This window comes from Triticum aestivum, chromosome 7A (assembly GCF_018294505.1).
Source record: "Triticum aestivum cultivar Chinese Spring chromosome 7A, IWGSC CS RefSeq v2.1, whole genome shotgun sequence".
NCBI classification, from domain to species: Eukaryota; Viridiplantae; Streptophyta; class Magnoliopsida; order Poales; family Poaceae; genus Triticum; species Triticum aestivum.
In genome coordinates, this window is record NC_057812.1 from 714,505,877 (window position 1) to 714,520,598 (window position 14,722).

Consider the following 14,722-nt stretch of genomic DNA (forward strand, 5'->3'; position numbering starts at 1 on the left):
TGCAAAGATATTAAATCATGCATAAAAGAATTCAGAGAAAAATCAAATATTGTTCATAGATAATCTTGATCATAAACCCACAATTCATCGGATCTCGAGAAACACACCGCAAACAGAATTACATCGAATAGATCTCCAAGAGAATCGAGGAGAACTTTGTATTGAGATCCAAAGAGAAAGAAGAAGCCATCTAGCTAATAACTACGGACGCGAAGGTCTGTGGTAAACTACTCACACATCATCGGAGAGGCTATGGTATTGATGTAAAAGCCCTCCGTGATCGATTCCTCCTCCGGCGGAGCACCAGAAAAGGCCCCAAGATGGGATCTCATGGGTACAGAAGGTTGCGGCGGTGGAAATAGGGTTTCGTGGTGCTCCTGGATGTTTTCGGGGTATATGGGTATATATAGAGGAAGAAGTAGGTCGGTGGAGCTGCGAGGGGCCCATGAGGGTGGGGGGCGCGCCCTCCTGCCTCGTGGCCTCCTCGCTTCTTTCTTGATGTCCACTCCAAGTCTCCTGGATCACGTTTGTTCCAAAAATAACTCTCCCGAAGGTTTCATTCCGTTTGGATTCCGTTTGGTATTCCTTTTCTGCGAAACACTAAAATAGGCAAAAAAACAACAATTTGCACTGGGCCTTCGGTTAATAGGTTAGTCCTAAAAATAATATAAAAGGTATATTAAAGCCCATTAAACATCCAAAACAGATAATATAATAGCATGGAACAATCAAAAATTATAGATACGTTGGAGACGTATCTTCCCTCTCCGAGGCGACACGGGGGGAACCCTATCTGCCCCGCCGGCGGCACCCCCTTCCCCGCCTCCCTCCCTCGCCGCCGTCGTGGTCCGCTGCGGGGTAAAGCCCTGGCAGTGCCGGTGGCGGCGGGGCATCTCCCCGGCGAAGCTCCCCTCCCTTCCCCAACGACGGCTCGGATCTGGCCGCTAGTGCCCTTGGCGGCGTGGCGTGGTGGAGGCTCGGTGGCGTCCCTGCTCCGCGCCGGAGGTGGTGGGGCGCCTGCTGCCGGTGGTGCTGCCTCGACGACTGGTGCAGCCCGGGGCCTGGGATCCTTCTTGGATGGATCTGGGCGGCGGGGTTCGGGGCTGTGACGACTGTTAGGCATGGCGTGGTGTTCCTGTGGCTCTGCTGCGACTCGCTCCCGGCGGTGGTTGGCTAGCGGTGGGTCGGTGGTGCTTGCTGGCAGCGCCCGGAGCACGGATACGTGGATCTCGGTCCGGATCTGGTGCGTCTTCGGCGCTGGTCGGCGTCCTTGGGGTGCTCACGGTAGGGAGTGCGGTGGTTCTCTCTGGATCCTTGCATGGAGCGTAGCAGGATGGAGGGTGTAGGTGGTGTGCCGACACTGGCGGTGGCGGCGGTGCGAGCGTAGCCATGGCGGCGACGGTGCTGCGAGGCCTTGCCAGGAAGGGTCTTGGTGGGCAGCGGGCTTTCGGTTGCTGCCGTGTGAGGCGTGCGGCGATGCCTCGGCGGTGTGGATGCCAGAGTGTGGTCGGAGGTGCGGGTCGGTTCCATTCTGGTGGCAGTCCCCTGGCGCGGGTGAAGGCCACCGTGGCGGAACTGGCTTTGCACCGCTCGGTGGTTGCTGCGGCTCCTAGTCGATGTTGAAGGTGATGGCTTTAGGCGTGTTCCCTCGGCATTGAGGGGGGCTTCGATGTTAAGTTGTTGCGGTGACGGCGGTGCGAGGTATCTGATCGAGATTGGCCGGGATCTTGGAGACGTGGAGATGTGCAGCGCTACAGATGAAAATCCTGTTCGGTTGTGGCCAGACCGGCGTTGATGGCACCTGCGGGTGTCATTCACCTTCCTGGAGGCTTCGTCGAGTGCAACGCCATCTTCCTCGCGACCTCGTATCGGCAGCTGTCTCCGGGGCGAAAGCCTTGATTCGTAGGATCGGCTGGCAACGTCTCTGAGGTTGTTACTCTGTTGGGAGCATTGTGCTGGGAGACTCGAGGTCCCATGATGCACTCCTCCGGTGTTCACCGCTGCCCGAATCTTTCTCCTCCGGCGCTATGTACGGTCGTCGCTGGCTAATCCAAGGAGGTTGGAGTTGCTGTTCTTCGGAGGTCTTCAGTGTCGGCTAAGACGCAGCGAGGGGCTCGGTGTTGGGTAGGCTTTTTGTGTCGTAGCTGTGTTGTTGTGTTTGGTTGTCTTTGTACGAACTGGGTTAGAGTTGGTCGCCTTCGTTGTTAGCAGTGAGTGGTAGACGTTGTTGTATGTTTTATTTCTCTCTTTCTATAAAGCTAAGGCACATAATTTGCGTACCCTCGAAAAAAAGTTCTTGCTGTCTATACAAAATTATAATGCTACCTTTCGTTCTCTAAAGTAAATGTTTCGAAAAAAATCGCTATGATTCTTAGTGGTCCAGATCTTATCAACTAACTGAGTAGTACTACGGATAGTGCCTTCTCTTCGCCAGGTCAGCAAGCACTTTTCCCATACATACATATCCACCCTATTCATTTCACGGCGACGTCCATCTCCGCCGCTCCCATCCGATCCATCTCCGCCACCCACATGTACGCGCCGGCTTCTATCCGTCTTCTCCCCAGGCGGCCGTCGCCGTCGAACGTCGCCATGGCGCTCGTGGTGCGGTCGGCGTCTCCGACGGCCCACCCACCTTTTTTTTGAAAAGAAACATAGAAACTTTATTCATTTACGATAACAAGTACATCGTTTATGAGGAGGGATACAATTTCACTCAAGGGCTCCTCAAACCAGTTCAAAGGTGAAGAAAATCTAGCTAAGTTAGCAAGTTCATGTGCGACCCTATTTGCTTCTCTATTACAATGCTCAAATTTAGTAATGGGAAAGTCACATGCTAAAAAATAACAATCGTCCAACACTGCCGCCGCTATACTAGATGACCGTCCTCCATTGTTCATGGTTTCGATAACCTCCATGTTATCTGAGTTAATAACTAAGCGGTTGCAGCCCGCCCTTTGAGCAATAGATAGACCATATCTAAGCGCCATAGCTTCAGCCGTCAGAACATCCGTGCACCAATCAATTCTCCAATTCCCCCTGCAATGAATTTTCCTTTATCATCTTTCAAAACAGCACCAGCCGTGCCCCTGAGCCGGTCATGATCAAAAGAGGCATCCACATTAAGTTTTACAAACCCCCTTGGAGGTTGGACCCAACCTCCTCTTTTCATCGTAGCCTTTGATGATATAGCCAAAACATAGTTTAACGTAATAGCACGAATTCCCATGGAGATCTGGTTAGCGTCTTGGGTTTTCTCTTTATGGACCAGTTTTCGCCTCTCCCACCATAAATACCAAGTTGAAATTGCAACTAATTCACTGACATTTGGAATACCCAAGATCGTAAGCTCCCGTTCAGGCATAGAAAGCAAGAATTCAAGCACCGCCTCACCAGCATAATCAACTTCGCACGCTCTTTTAATGACCTGATCTAGACCCAGTTTTCTCCAAACCTCCTTTGCTTTCTGACACTGAAATAATATATGCTTTGTATCATCTGATCCAAAGGAACATGACGGACAATTGGGGGTAATCTTTATATGTCTAATTGACGGCCCACCCACCTAATTGATAACCCCGTCCATCTGTCACAGCTCTGGTCGCTTGCCCTACTGCATGCCAGGTGCATGCATGGCCGACTGGCTTCTTGTCGGTGGCGCCTAGACATGGCATGTGCAACACGTAGGACTGCATGAAGAGGAGACGTTCCTGAACTCAGACCAACATGATTTCTTCTTCTCCCTCCCCGGCCATATACCTGAATACCTGATGATAGGCAAGCCGTTGGCCGACACCGGCCGGGTGCAAGTTAATTCCACCACCTGTACAATATTTTTCTGGGAACACGATACGTGTAGCTCAAGATACTAGCATCTCGAACCATCTAGAACAGGGACAAAAACGCGGTGTAGAAAAACCAGAGGGACTGTGACATCTAGACTAGTTGCAGAACAAAAACAGATACGTACACAAAGACTTGTGGAAAAATGAGCGGTCACGGCAGATCATTACCTGCAGATGCGTACGCAGCTATCACTTTCAGGCGGACGAGTTCGTGGCCGACGTGCACCGGATTCAGATAACCACAAACACTAAAGAATAAGAAGTCCCCAAAAGTCCAAGCAATGGAAAAAAAAATGTGACCACACAATCGATTAGCCCATCATCGTCCCAAGGAAAAATCTACCTTACCTCCATGCATGTGGGGGCGACTAGAAAAAACTCATGAATTCTTGTAAAACAAGTGGACGGTATGAACAGAGAGATTCGAGCTTCGAAATTCGAATGTTCCACATAACCACAAACGCTAGAATAAAAAGTTCCAGGAAGTCCACACCATGAAAGAAGAATATTATCACAATCTGTCAGCCTCGCGAGACCTAGCTTGATCGAGGAGAACAATAACGGAAAAAACTAGTTAGGGAACCCAAACACAAAGTCCCATGTTGTTTTTTCTAAAACACAAGTTGGCAATATTGAATCATAGCGTGACACGGATCTATGTATATGATGGCACCGATATTTGAAAATTATAATTCGACATGTCAGCATGCCAAGAAAACAAATAGTATTATCCACAGCTCGATCTGTCATTTTGAGCTATACTATCCACTAATCCACAGCTAAACTTTGTATGTCATGTCCAGCCATGCCATGTGGTCAAGTGGACTATCGATCATATCAGATGCTACATGACATCCCGCGATTCCGCCTATTCGCGATCCGACGGCGGGCGAGTCCCTTTCCACCTTGTTGGGGAAGAGAAGTTGGCATCACAATCGGTGGCGCGAATGCAAGGTTCAAGAGGCCCACAAGCAACTCACACTGGTGGCTGCCTCAGCGGGAGCTCACACATAATCTTCTTCTTCTCCACATCTTTGTAGAGATAAGAACGAGAGCTGCGCGTACGAGTGGCACCGCACACTTCTCCGCCCTCACCCCCTGTCTTGTGCCTCTATAAATCCACCGGCGTTTCAGCTCTCCTCGACGAGGCCGGACAACACTGCAACGAAGAAGTGCTCTGCTTTTGGCTCAAGAACTCAAGAACAGAGATCGGAGATACATCGATGGCTACGTTCGCAACGTCGACGGCGGCGGTGATGGGATCGGCTCGCCCGGGGCGGGTGGCCGGGCCTCGGCGGTGCGTGGTGGCGCGGGCGTCCTCGACGATGGCGGCGCCGGCAGCGGTGGCCGCAGGGAGGACGCACTACGAGGTGCTCGGCGTGGGCGCGGGGGCCAGCCGGGGGGAGATCAAGGCGGCGTACCGGCGTCTGGCCAGGGAGGTGCACCCGGACGCTGCTGGTGGTGGCGGCGACGAGCGGTTCATCCGGCTGCACGCGGCCTACGCCACGCTCGCTGACCCCAACGAGCGCGCTCGCTACGACAGGGACGTGGCCTGCCGTGCCGCGGGCGTGATGATGCGGCGGACGGCCGCGGCCGGGCCGTCGTTCCGGCGGAGGACGTGGGAGACCGACCAGTGCTGGTAGGACGTACGGCCTGGCAAACGCGGCTGCCCTCCGGGGCCCCAACCGGCGGCCGCCCGGTTTGCTCAGGCACGGCGCTGAGATGGTCTTTCCGACTGTCTTGCAACGTACGATCAGATTGGGTGACGCAGACGCGGGAGCTCTGTACACGGCAAGAGGCGTTTTTAAAGATCTCTTGCGCGTCCGGCCAGCAAGATGCAAATATGTAAAATAATTAGTTACCTACTGTAAATTAACAGCCAAGGAATATATGGTAGCTCTCTTTGGTAATAGAAGGAATTAGTTACCTCCATGTCGGTTGTTTCTTCTTCGAAAGTTGTCTCTTTGATTCTGCACGAAATTAATTACCACAGTGTCAGTCATTTCTTAAGGATGCCATATCTTAGTTTTGGACAAGTAGACAAAAGATTGTGAGGACATATAGGCACACGGGCGAAGTGAAGATATGCGGGTGGTATACGCGGGTACCTGTACCCATGGGTAAAATTGCCATCGTTAATCTCCATCTTCATCTCCGCTACTATTAAACAAACGATTTGAGGCATAAACATTGTATCTCGACCAGATATCCATCATGTATCAATGGACTGGGTTGCCCCAATATTGTATCACATCAAATTCACATATTTACTTATTACTCAAATTTTAATCATCTCCACAACACCTTAATAGGAATCATTACACATTAAATTATCTCCACCACTGCTCCCTTCGTTCCTTTATATAAGGTGTATTATTTTTAGCACGGTGACCAAGGCACATAATTATAGAGAAGTTAGGACGAAATTAACCTTGGAAAATCTTTTGGTTAGCTACAAGTGATAGAGACAAACAGAAAATGGATATTATTTTATTTTTAGAGGGCTAATAAGAGAATTACGAGGAATTAAAAGAAATACACCTTACATTGTGAAATTTTATCAAGAAAACAAATACACCTTATATAAAGGAACGGATGGAGTATTAAACAAGCAAGTTGAGGTAGAAACATTGTATCACAACCACATATCCATCATACATCAATGGTACGGATTGCCCCAATATTGTCTCACATCAATAACATACTTAGTAATTAATTTTAATCATCTCCACAACATATTAATAGGAATCATTGCACCTTAATTAGGAAACAAATCATCACATCAGCCACAATTTCCACAACACATTAAAAAAACTTCATGCACATCGTATCCCCATGCTCGTGTCGCCGTCAACAAACATGCGCTATCGGCACGTCATGCCTGCCCGGCTCTATCCCATCACATGGCGCTCCAGACTCGACCGCTCGCACCATTCGCCATCGAACAATATCAATCCAACAATATTAGTATAAAAAGACTCAAAAAGGCAAATCCAATTAATCTCAGCCATCAAACAATATCAATCCAACGACCTAGATTGAACCATGAACACTCAACAGGTTTAGCATGCAATTAATATCCTATCATATAAAGCATCAATGCAATCACATGATTAATGTGTAACTGATGTCCTACCTAATATAAGCATGGAAAATTAATTTCCTCTCTAATTGACGTGCTTTCCAATGCATCATTAAATATCTATATAATTTGGCAGATTGCTTTATAGTGTACGAATCGAGTAACTTGGTAGATATTCTTGAAATTAATCCTAACAAGTTTTGGTATGACTAAGTAGATAAATCTAGAACTTATGCAATGTCTAGCATTGATGAGTATTACAAATGCAACTTACATAAGTTGTAGTATTGATCAATTTTTTTCTTACATGGATCTTTTCTACAGAAGTGGTGTACATTGACTTGGCCTCTCTTAAATTAGCTTGAACCGACTCAGTTTTATATTAGGTAGGAGATAATTCTTCATTTTACTTCTCTTGTATCCCTAAGGGATTTACTCCCTCCGTTCCTTTATATAAGGTGTATTTGTTTTTCAAAAGTCAAAGGAGTGCAAGTTTGACTGAGTTTTTAGAAAAATATATCAACATTCACAGTACGAAATTTATATCATTTGATCCATCATGGAAAGTAGTTTCATGTTTTATCTATTAGGTATCGTAGATGTTGTTATTTTATTCTATAATCTTGGTCAAACATCCAAATGGTTGACTTGCACGGAAATCAATACACCTTATATTCTGGAACGGATGGAGTATATGCTATGGGATTAGGCAAGCAATACAATCACGCGAACACAATCGCACGAACCGTTCAATACGAAAAACCACACGATGGATCAACGCTCTCAGTTACATGTGAACTTGAGTCATTTTTTTGCAGAACACCCCTATGAATCTCCTGACACTGTGTGTTGGACTCTTCATCCTCAATCGTCCCCAAACCTGCCCTCTCTTCTTCCTCTAGAAATTCCTTTTAGGGCTGCATTGCTGTAGGCCAACAATGGAATATGAGATTCCTCTACCCACTACCATGACGTTGTCCTCAAAGCGGCCAGGCCCAGGGCCGTCCCTGATATACTAGCATGCATGTACATTAGTGTGCTATACAATTTTCAAATTAGCAGGTGAATCTTCATATCTTATGAAACTGAGTTAGTTCGTGCGAATTTAACAGAGGCAAAGCCAATATAATCTTGCTATGGGTACACGGTTTAGGCGAGTCCCAACACTTTTGTAGAAAAAAACACATGTAAGAAAACAAATGACTACAACTTATCGTAAGTTGTATTTGTAATACTCATGCATGCTAGACATTGCATAAGTTCTAGATTTATCTATTTACTCACATTAAAACTTGTTAGGATTGATTTCTAGAATACCTACCAAGTTACTCGATTCATACAACGTAAAGCAATCTGCCAAATTATATTGATATTTAAGGATGCATTGGAAAAATTAAACACAAATACAAATGCACTAGCGTAAATTTATTTTTGGAGTGTGATGATAATACTGGTTTGCATAGATCTTTGGTGAAATCCATTGTAGCAACATAGTTATTAAATATCTCAACTAAATAAAAATACTTTTGCCGAAAAATTGCAAGTCACTTAGCACTCAGAAAAATATACTAATAAAATCACAATTGTATGAATTGTTTATAATAAAATATGTGAGCATGTTTCTATACTTAATTTTGCTACTTATACTTAAAAATTATATTAATACAATAAATTAAAATATTTTGTCAAAGAGAAAATATAGTATATCAATACAATATATCAAAAAAATTCGTCAAATAGAAAATATAGTATATCAAAATATTTTGTCAAAGAGAAACATAATTTAGTGAGAAATGTTTATTGTTCAGTAGGAAAGTTCAATATAAATAGGGGAGATTTGCTCATTATAACGTATTTGCCAGAAATTTAGTGCTTAATTAAACAACTCTTATCTACTACCCCTATAAAACTATGAAAGGGAGGAGAACCAAGCATCCTTGTTCATCGAAATAGCCCCATCCACTGGTCTAGATCTCCCCGATGTTTAGCACTAAAACTTGGTTAGTGGATCCTAAAAAAACTTGGTGAGATGTATTGTTATAAGATACTTATTAAATCTAAAGTAAATAAAAATACTCTTGCCAAAAAATTGCAAGTCATTTAGCACTCAAAAATATATATTAAGAAATATAAAAATTGTTTTTTTTATAATAAAATACGTGAGCATTTTTTATACTTTATTTTGCTAGTTATACTTAGAATATAGTAGTACTATAGTATATCAAAATATTTTGTCAAAGAGAAACATAATTTAGTGACAAATGCTTATTGTCTAGTAGGAAAGTTCAATATAAATAGGGAGATTAAGTCATCATAGCTTATTTGCCAGAAAATTCGTGCCTGATATTCTATGGATTTGATTTCGTTTGCCTAAGCAGCCCCTTATACATAGTATTGTGTTTTCCCGTTGGATTTAATATCTGCTTGATTGGGGATATACCGAGGCTCCATGCATGTGGGGCGATAAGAAAAAACTCATGAATTTCTTGTTAAACAAGTCAATGGTATGAATGGAGAGATTCAAACTTCGAAATTCGAATGTCCCACACAACAAATTCCTGCCGAGTGCACACCATCAAATTTGAATATAATCACAATCTGCCAGCGTCGCGAGACTTAGCTCGGCGACAACAATAACTGAAAATCTATTGTTCTTGTTGGGGGAATCTAAACACAAAGTCTCACACTGTTTTTTCTAAAACAAGTTGGCAATATTGAACCATGAAGTACTTGAGAGAGCTCGGAGGTAAGAACACATCTGATGACCGTATTTGGTGCCTTCTGGTGCAAAATATGGAAATCTTTTAGTGAGCATATATTCATGTCAAACTTCTATGGTACTGACTCTTTAATTGCTTGATCCCCTTCTTCTTTCGCTGCAGGGCTCTACGACGCCTTCTAGTGCAAATAGTGGAAGTCTTTTAATAAATATACCTTTCTGTGAAACTGAAATTCAGACAACCTTACATGAACATTATTTCCTGTTACTAGATTGATAATTGTACTGAATCTTTACTGTATTGTTATCATGTGTGAATGCATATGCTAAACCAGGATTACTACAGACTTAGCATTACCTGCTTCAAAAACGCCGGGACAGGTACCCTCGCGCCAAGGCGCGATCCCGATCTAGTACTTGATGATAAGCATGCCGTTTGCCGACACCGGCCGGCTGCAAGTTAATTCCCCCACTCGTCCGATATTTTTCTCCGAACGAGCACAATACGTGTAGCTCGAGATACTAGCATCTAGAACCATCTAGAACAGGAACAGAAACACGGTGTAGGAAAATCAGAGGGACTGTGACATCTAGACTAGATGCAGAACAATAACAGATACGTACAAAGACTTGTGCAAAAAATCAGAAGTCACGGCAGAACATTACCTACAGATGCGTACGTAGCTATCACTTTCAGGTGGACACTTTTGTGGCCGACGTAGACCGGATTCAGATAACCACAAACACTAAAGAATAACAAGTCCCTGAAATTCCAAACAGGAAAAATATGTGACCACACAATCGATTAGCCCATCATCGTCGCAAGGAAAAATCTACCATGGCTCTATGCATGTGGGGCGACAAGTAAAAACTCTTGAATTATTGTCAGACAAGTCGACGTACAGTATGAAGAGAGATTCGAATTTCGAAATTCGACTGTTCCACATAAGCTCAAACGCTAGAATAACAAGTTCGCCAGAAGTCCACACCATGAAAGAAGAATATAATCACAATCTGTCAGCGTCGGTAGACCTAGCTTGGTGAGAACATGGAAAATCTATCATTCTTGTTGGGAGACCCAAACACAAAGTCTCATACTGTTTTTTTTTCTAAAACAAGTTGGCAATATTGAACCATAGGATGACACGTATGATGTCACCCAGATTTCAAAAATTCAAATTCAACATGTAGTATGCCAAGAAAACAAATAGTATTATCCCCGGCTCGATCTGTCATTTTGAGCTATAATATCCACTAATTCACCACTAAACTTTATATGTCACATGTCAAGCCATGCCATCTGGTCAAGTGGACTATCGATCATATCAGATGCTACATGACATCTCGCACATTGATTTCGCGATCGGATGGCGCACGAGTCACTTTTCCCCCTTGTTGGGGAAGAGAAGTTGGCACCACAATCCGTGGCGCGAAAGCAATGTTCATGTCATCACCGGCGGTGATGCGGTCGGCTCGCCCGGGGCGGGTGGCTGGGCCTCGTCGGTGCGTGCTGGCGCGGGCGTCCTCGATGATGGCGGCACCGGCGGCGGTGCCCACAGGGAGGACGCACTACGAGGTGCTCGGGGTGAGCGCGGGAGCCAGCAGGGGGGAGATCAAGATGGCGTACCGGCGTCTGGCCAGGGAGGTGCACCCGGACGCTGCTGGTGGCGGCGGCGACGAGGGGTTCATCCGGCTGCACGCGGCCTACGCCACGCTCGCCGACCCCAATGAGCGCGCGCGCTACGACCGGGACGTGGCCTGCCGCGCTGCGGGGATGATGATGCAGCGGGCGCCTGCGATGTCCGGGCCGGCGTTCCGGCGGAGGACGTGGGAGACCGACCAGTGCTGGTAGAACGTGCAGCAACACAAACACGGCAGCCCTCCGGGCTCCCAACCGGCAATAATACTATACTCACGGGGTGCATCCGACGGACCTATACGGGGTGGCCAACGTGCCCTCTCATAATTCGCCCTCCCTGATTTTCACCGATGGGCCCGCTGCCCTTAATTAAATCCTAGCCATTAATACTTAATCAACCCCGTAAAACCCCGTAAACACCCCGTGAATGTAGCATTGCTCACCAACCGGCGGCCGCCCGGTTCGCTCAGGCACGACGCTGGAGAGGTCTTTCCGACTGTCGTGCAACGTACGATCAGGATTGGACGGCCCAAATCGGGTGATGCAGACGCGAGAGCTCTGTACACAGCAAGAGGCGTTTTTAAAGATCTCTTGCGTGTCTGGTCAGCAAAATGCAAATATGTAATCTAATTAGTGTAAATTAACGGCCAAGGAATATATACTGTGTAGCTCTTTTTCTGAATGATTTGAAGATTGCTCATCACACCTGCAGGTCCATCGTTTCTTCCTTGCAAGCTGTCTCTTTGATTCTACATGAAATTAATTACCACAGTACAATAATCCATGTCAGTTATTTCTTTTTTTTGAACCACATATATTATATTAATCAATAAACAGAGTTCAATTGCACACATACATGCGGAAACTATCAGAAACACCGGGACATGACAGATGTCGTCCAGAAAACTTTGCAGAAAAAACTCCACACAAAAGAATATTACAAATAAATCTATTGGAGTCTCTGCAAACAATCAAATCTGAAATAGCCGCCAGCCACCAGCACCGTCGAGACGCACACCGGTGAAAGAGGCAGAGCACCAGCAAACCAAAATCCAGGCCAACGCCACAGCCTTTTAGGCATTATGAGCCGAAGACCACACCTTTAGAACAGGCGCTTGACGATGTGGCGTGTCGACCGAGGATGTTCCCCGCGCCAACGTGGATCCAGATCTGATGAATTCCGCCGCCGTTGACGGGGAAGAGCGCCAAATCTGCAGCCGTCGGGCCACCAACCCTGTACCAGCATCAATTTGTCCCACTTGTCGGCGCCACCATGAGAGGCGACAACATCTAGACAGAAGAAACATAAGGCCTACCGATCTGAACGAACGGCAAGCCTGTCATGTCATAGTTTTGGATAATTTCTCCAAAAAGTGTCATAGTTTTGGATAGGTAGAAAAAAAGACTGCGAGGGCATATAGCCACAGGAGCGAAGTAAGGATAAATGGTCACTCATGTCAAGACGACTACTCTCACGTGTTTCTATATTTTCAATTTAACTAGCGAAACATATGTTATCTACCATAAGAAAACATTTGAAGATTCATCGTCGAATGAAGGCTCTAAACATTCTTTTGTGTGTGGTCGAAACATATGTTATTTCACATGTTTTGTTAGTCAAATTGAAAATATAAATTTCTATGACTGACTTATATTCCCACTTGGAGGGAGTAATATCACTGGCATCGAGGTATTTCATTATGGGAGTCATTTTCATGTTTGGATTCTAGAATATATCCGTTTGAATGAGCCATTGACATCAGTTGACCCCAGCCATACATTGTAGATCCACCCAAGAGCAAAGTCATTTCTCAAGGGAGTACCGAGGAGGGAACAATTATGTTGCTAACGTAATGGAGCCAGAAACCCAATTAGTTCCATTATATTTATTATAAACATATTATCATGCCATATATAGTTGATGTTTTAAATATCAACACATGGTCAAAGTAGTTCAATTTAGTATAATGCTATTTTTTTATTAAACTAATTAATAGTTTCCTCGGCAGAGCAATCAGAAGATGGAGAATAGAGAATTAGGGGAAAAAATATCTTTCGAGACAATTCTTCGTTTTAGTCCTCTTATACCCACATGTGGTTTATTTGCTATTCGACTAGGCAATCAATACAATCATGCCATCACAATCACATGAACCGTTCGATACTAAAAACCACGGCCTAGATCACTGCTCTCATTTACACGTGCAATTTGAGTCATTATTCGCAGAGCACCCCATATGTATCACCTGAGGCTATGTGATGGACTCTTCATCCTTAGTCACCCCAAACCTGCCATCTCTTCTTTCTCTGGAAATTCCTTTTAGAGCTGCATTGTTGTTGTAGGCTAACAATGCAATATGAGATTCCTCTACTCACTACCATGAGGTGGTTCTCCAAGCGGCCAGGCTTAGTGCTGACCTAATATAGGGAAATAAGGCTGCCTCCCCACCCCTTGTTCGTAGGACTCTAAAAAGTAGCATGCTTGCACATTAGCGCGACATACAATTCTCAAATTAGCAAGTGTGGTGAATCTTCAAATCTTATCAACTGAGTTGGTTCAAGTGAATTTAAGATAGGCTAGGTCAATATAATCTTGATATAGGTACACGGTTTAGGAAAGTCACACCACTTTTGTAGAAAAAATCCATGTAAGAAAACAAATGATCAATACTACAACTTACTCAAGTTTGTATTTGTAATACTCATCCAATCTAGACATTTTGTAAGCTCTAGAATTATCTATTTAGTCACATCAAAACTTATTAGTATCGATTTAAAGAATATCTAGCAAGTTATTCAATTCATACAATGTAAAACAATTTGCGAAATTATATAATATTTAAAGATGCATTGGAAAAATTAAAGATAAATACAAATGCACTAGCGTAAATTTATTTGTGGAGTATGATGATAATATTTGTTTGCGTAGATATTTGGTGGTTGTAACAAGATACTTTATTAAATATCCAAACCAAATATAAATAGTTTGGCCAAAAAACCGCAAGTTACTTAGCACTATATAAGTATTTATACTACTAAATATCAGATTTTTATGAAAATTTTAAAATTAAATATGTGAGTATGTTTATATATTTAATTTTGATAGTTATACTTATAAAATATTATTAATATAGTATATGAAAATATTTTGTCAACAAGAAACATAGTTTAGTGAATTTTTTATTCTAAAGTAGGAAAGTTTAGTATAAATAGCCCATTATAGCGTATGTGTCAGAAACTTAATCCTTAGTTAAATAATCCTTGTGTGGGAAACAAAAGAGTATAAAGTTTTTTAATTAAATCAAATGACATTGAACTTTTCATGATATACCAACATATCCCAACTACCTGTAATCAAGTTCGGTTGCGCAAAAGTTTTTATTTATTGAATTGTCTTTCTCGATTTCATCCACCTCATGAAGATCATGCTCCATATG

At 44.1% G+C, this 14,722-nt stretch overlaps 2 protein-coding genes across 2 annotated transcripts; both read left to right on the forward strand.

Annotated features, from left to right (window-relative positions):
• Nucleotides 1-4,822: 4,822 nt before the first annotated feature.
• Nucleotides 4,823-5,789, forward strand: LOC123149616 (chaperone protein dnaJ 11, chloroplastic). Its single transcript, XM_044569308.1, has one exon. The coding sequence runs from the start codon at nucleotides 5,069-5,071 to the stop codon at nucleotides 5,486-5,488; it is 420 nt and encodes a 139-aa protein (XP_044425243.1). The 5' UTR covers nucleotides 4,823-5,068; the 3' UTR covers nucleotides 5,489-5,789.
• Nucleotides 5,790-10,463: 4,674 nt separating this feature from the next.
• Nucleotides 10,464-11,565, forward strand: LOC123146957 (chaperone protein dnaJ A6, chloroplastic-like). The gene has a single exon (XM_044566214.1). The coding sequence runs from the start codon at nucleotides 10,923-10,925 to the stop codon at nucleotides 11,496-11,498; it is 576 nt and encodes a 191-aa protein (XP_044422149.1). The 5' UTR covers nucleotides 10,464-10,922; the 3' UTR covers nucleotides 11,499-11,565.
• Nucleotides 11,566-14,722: the final 3,157 nt, after the last annotated feature.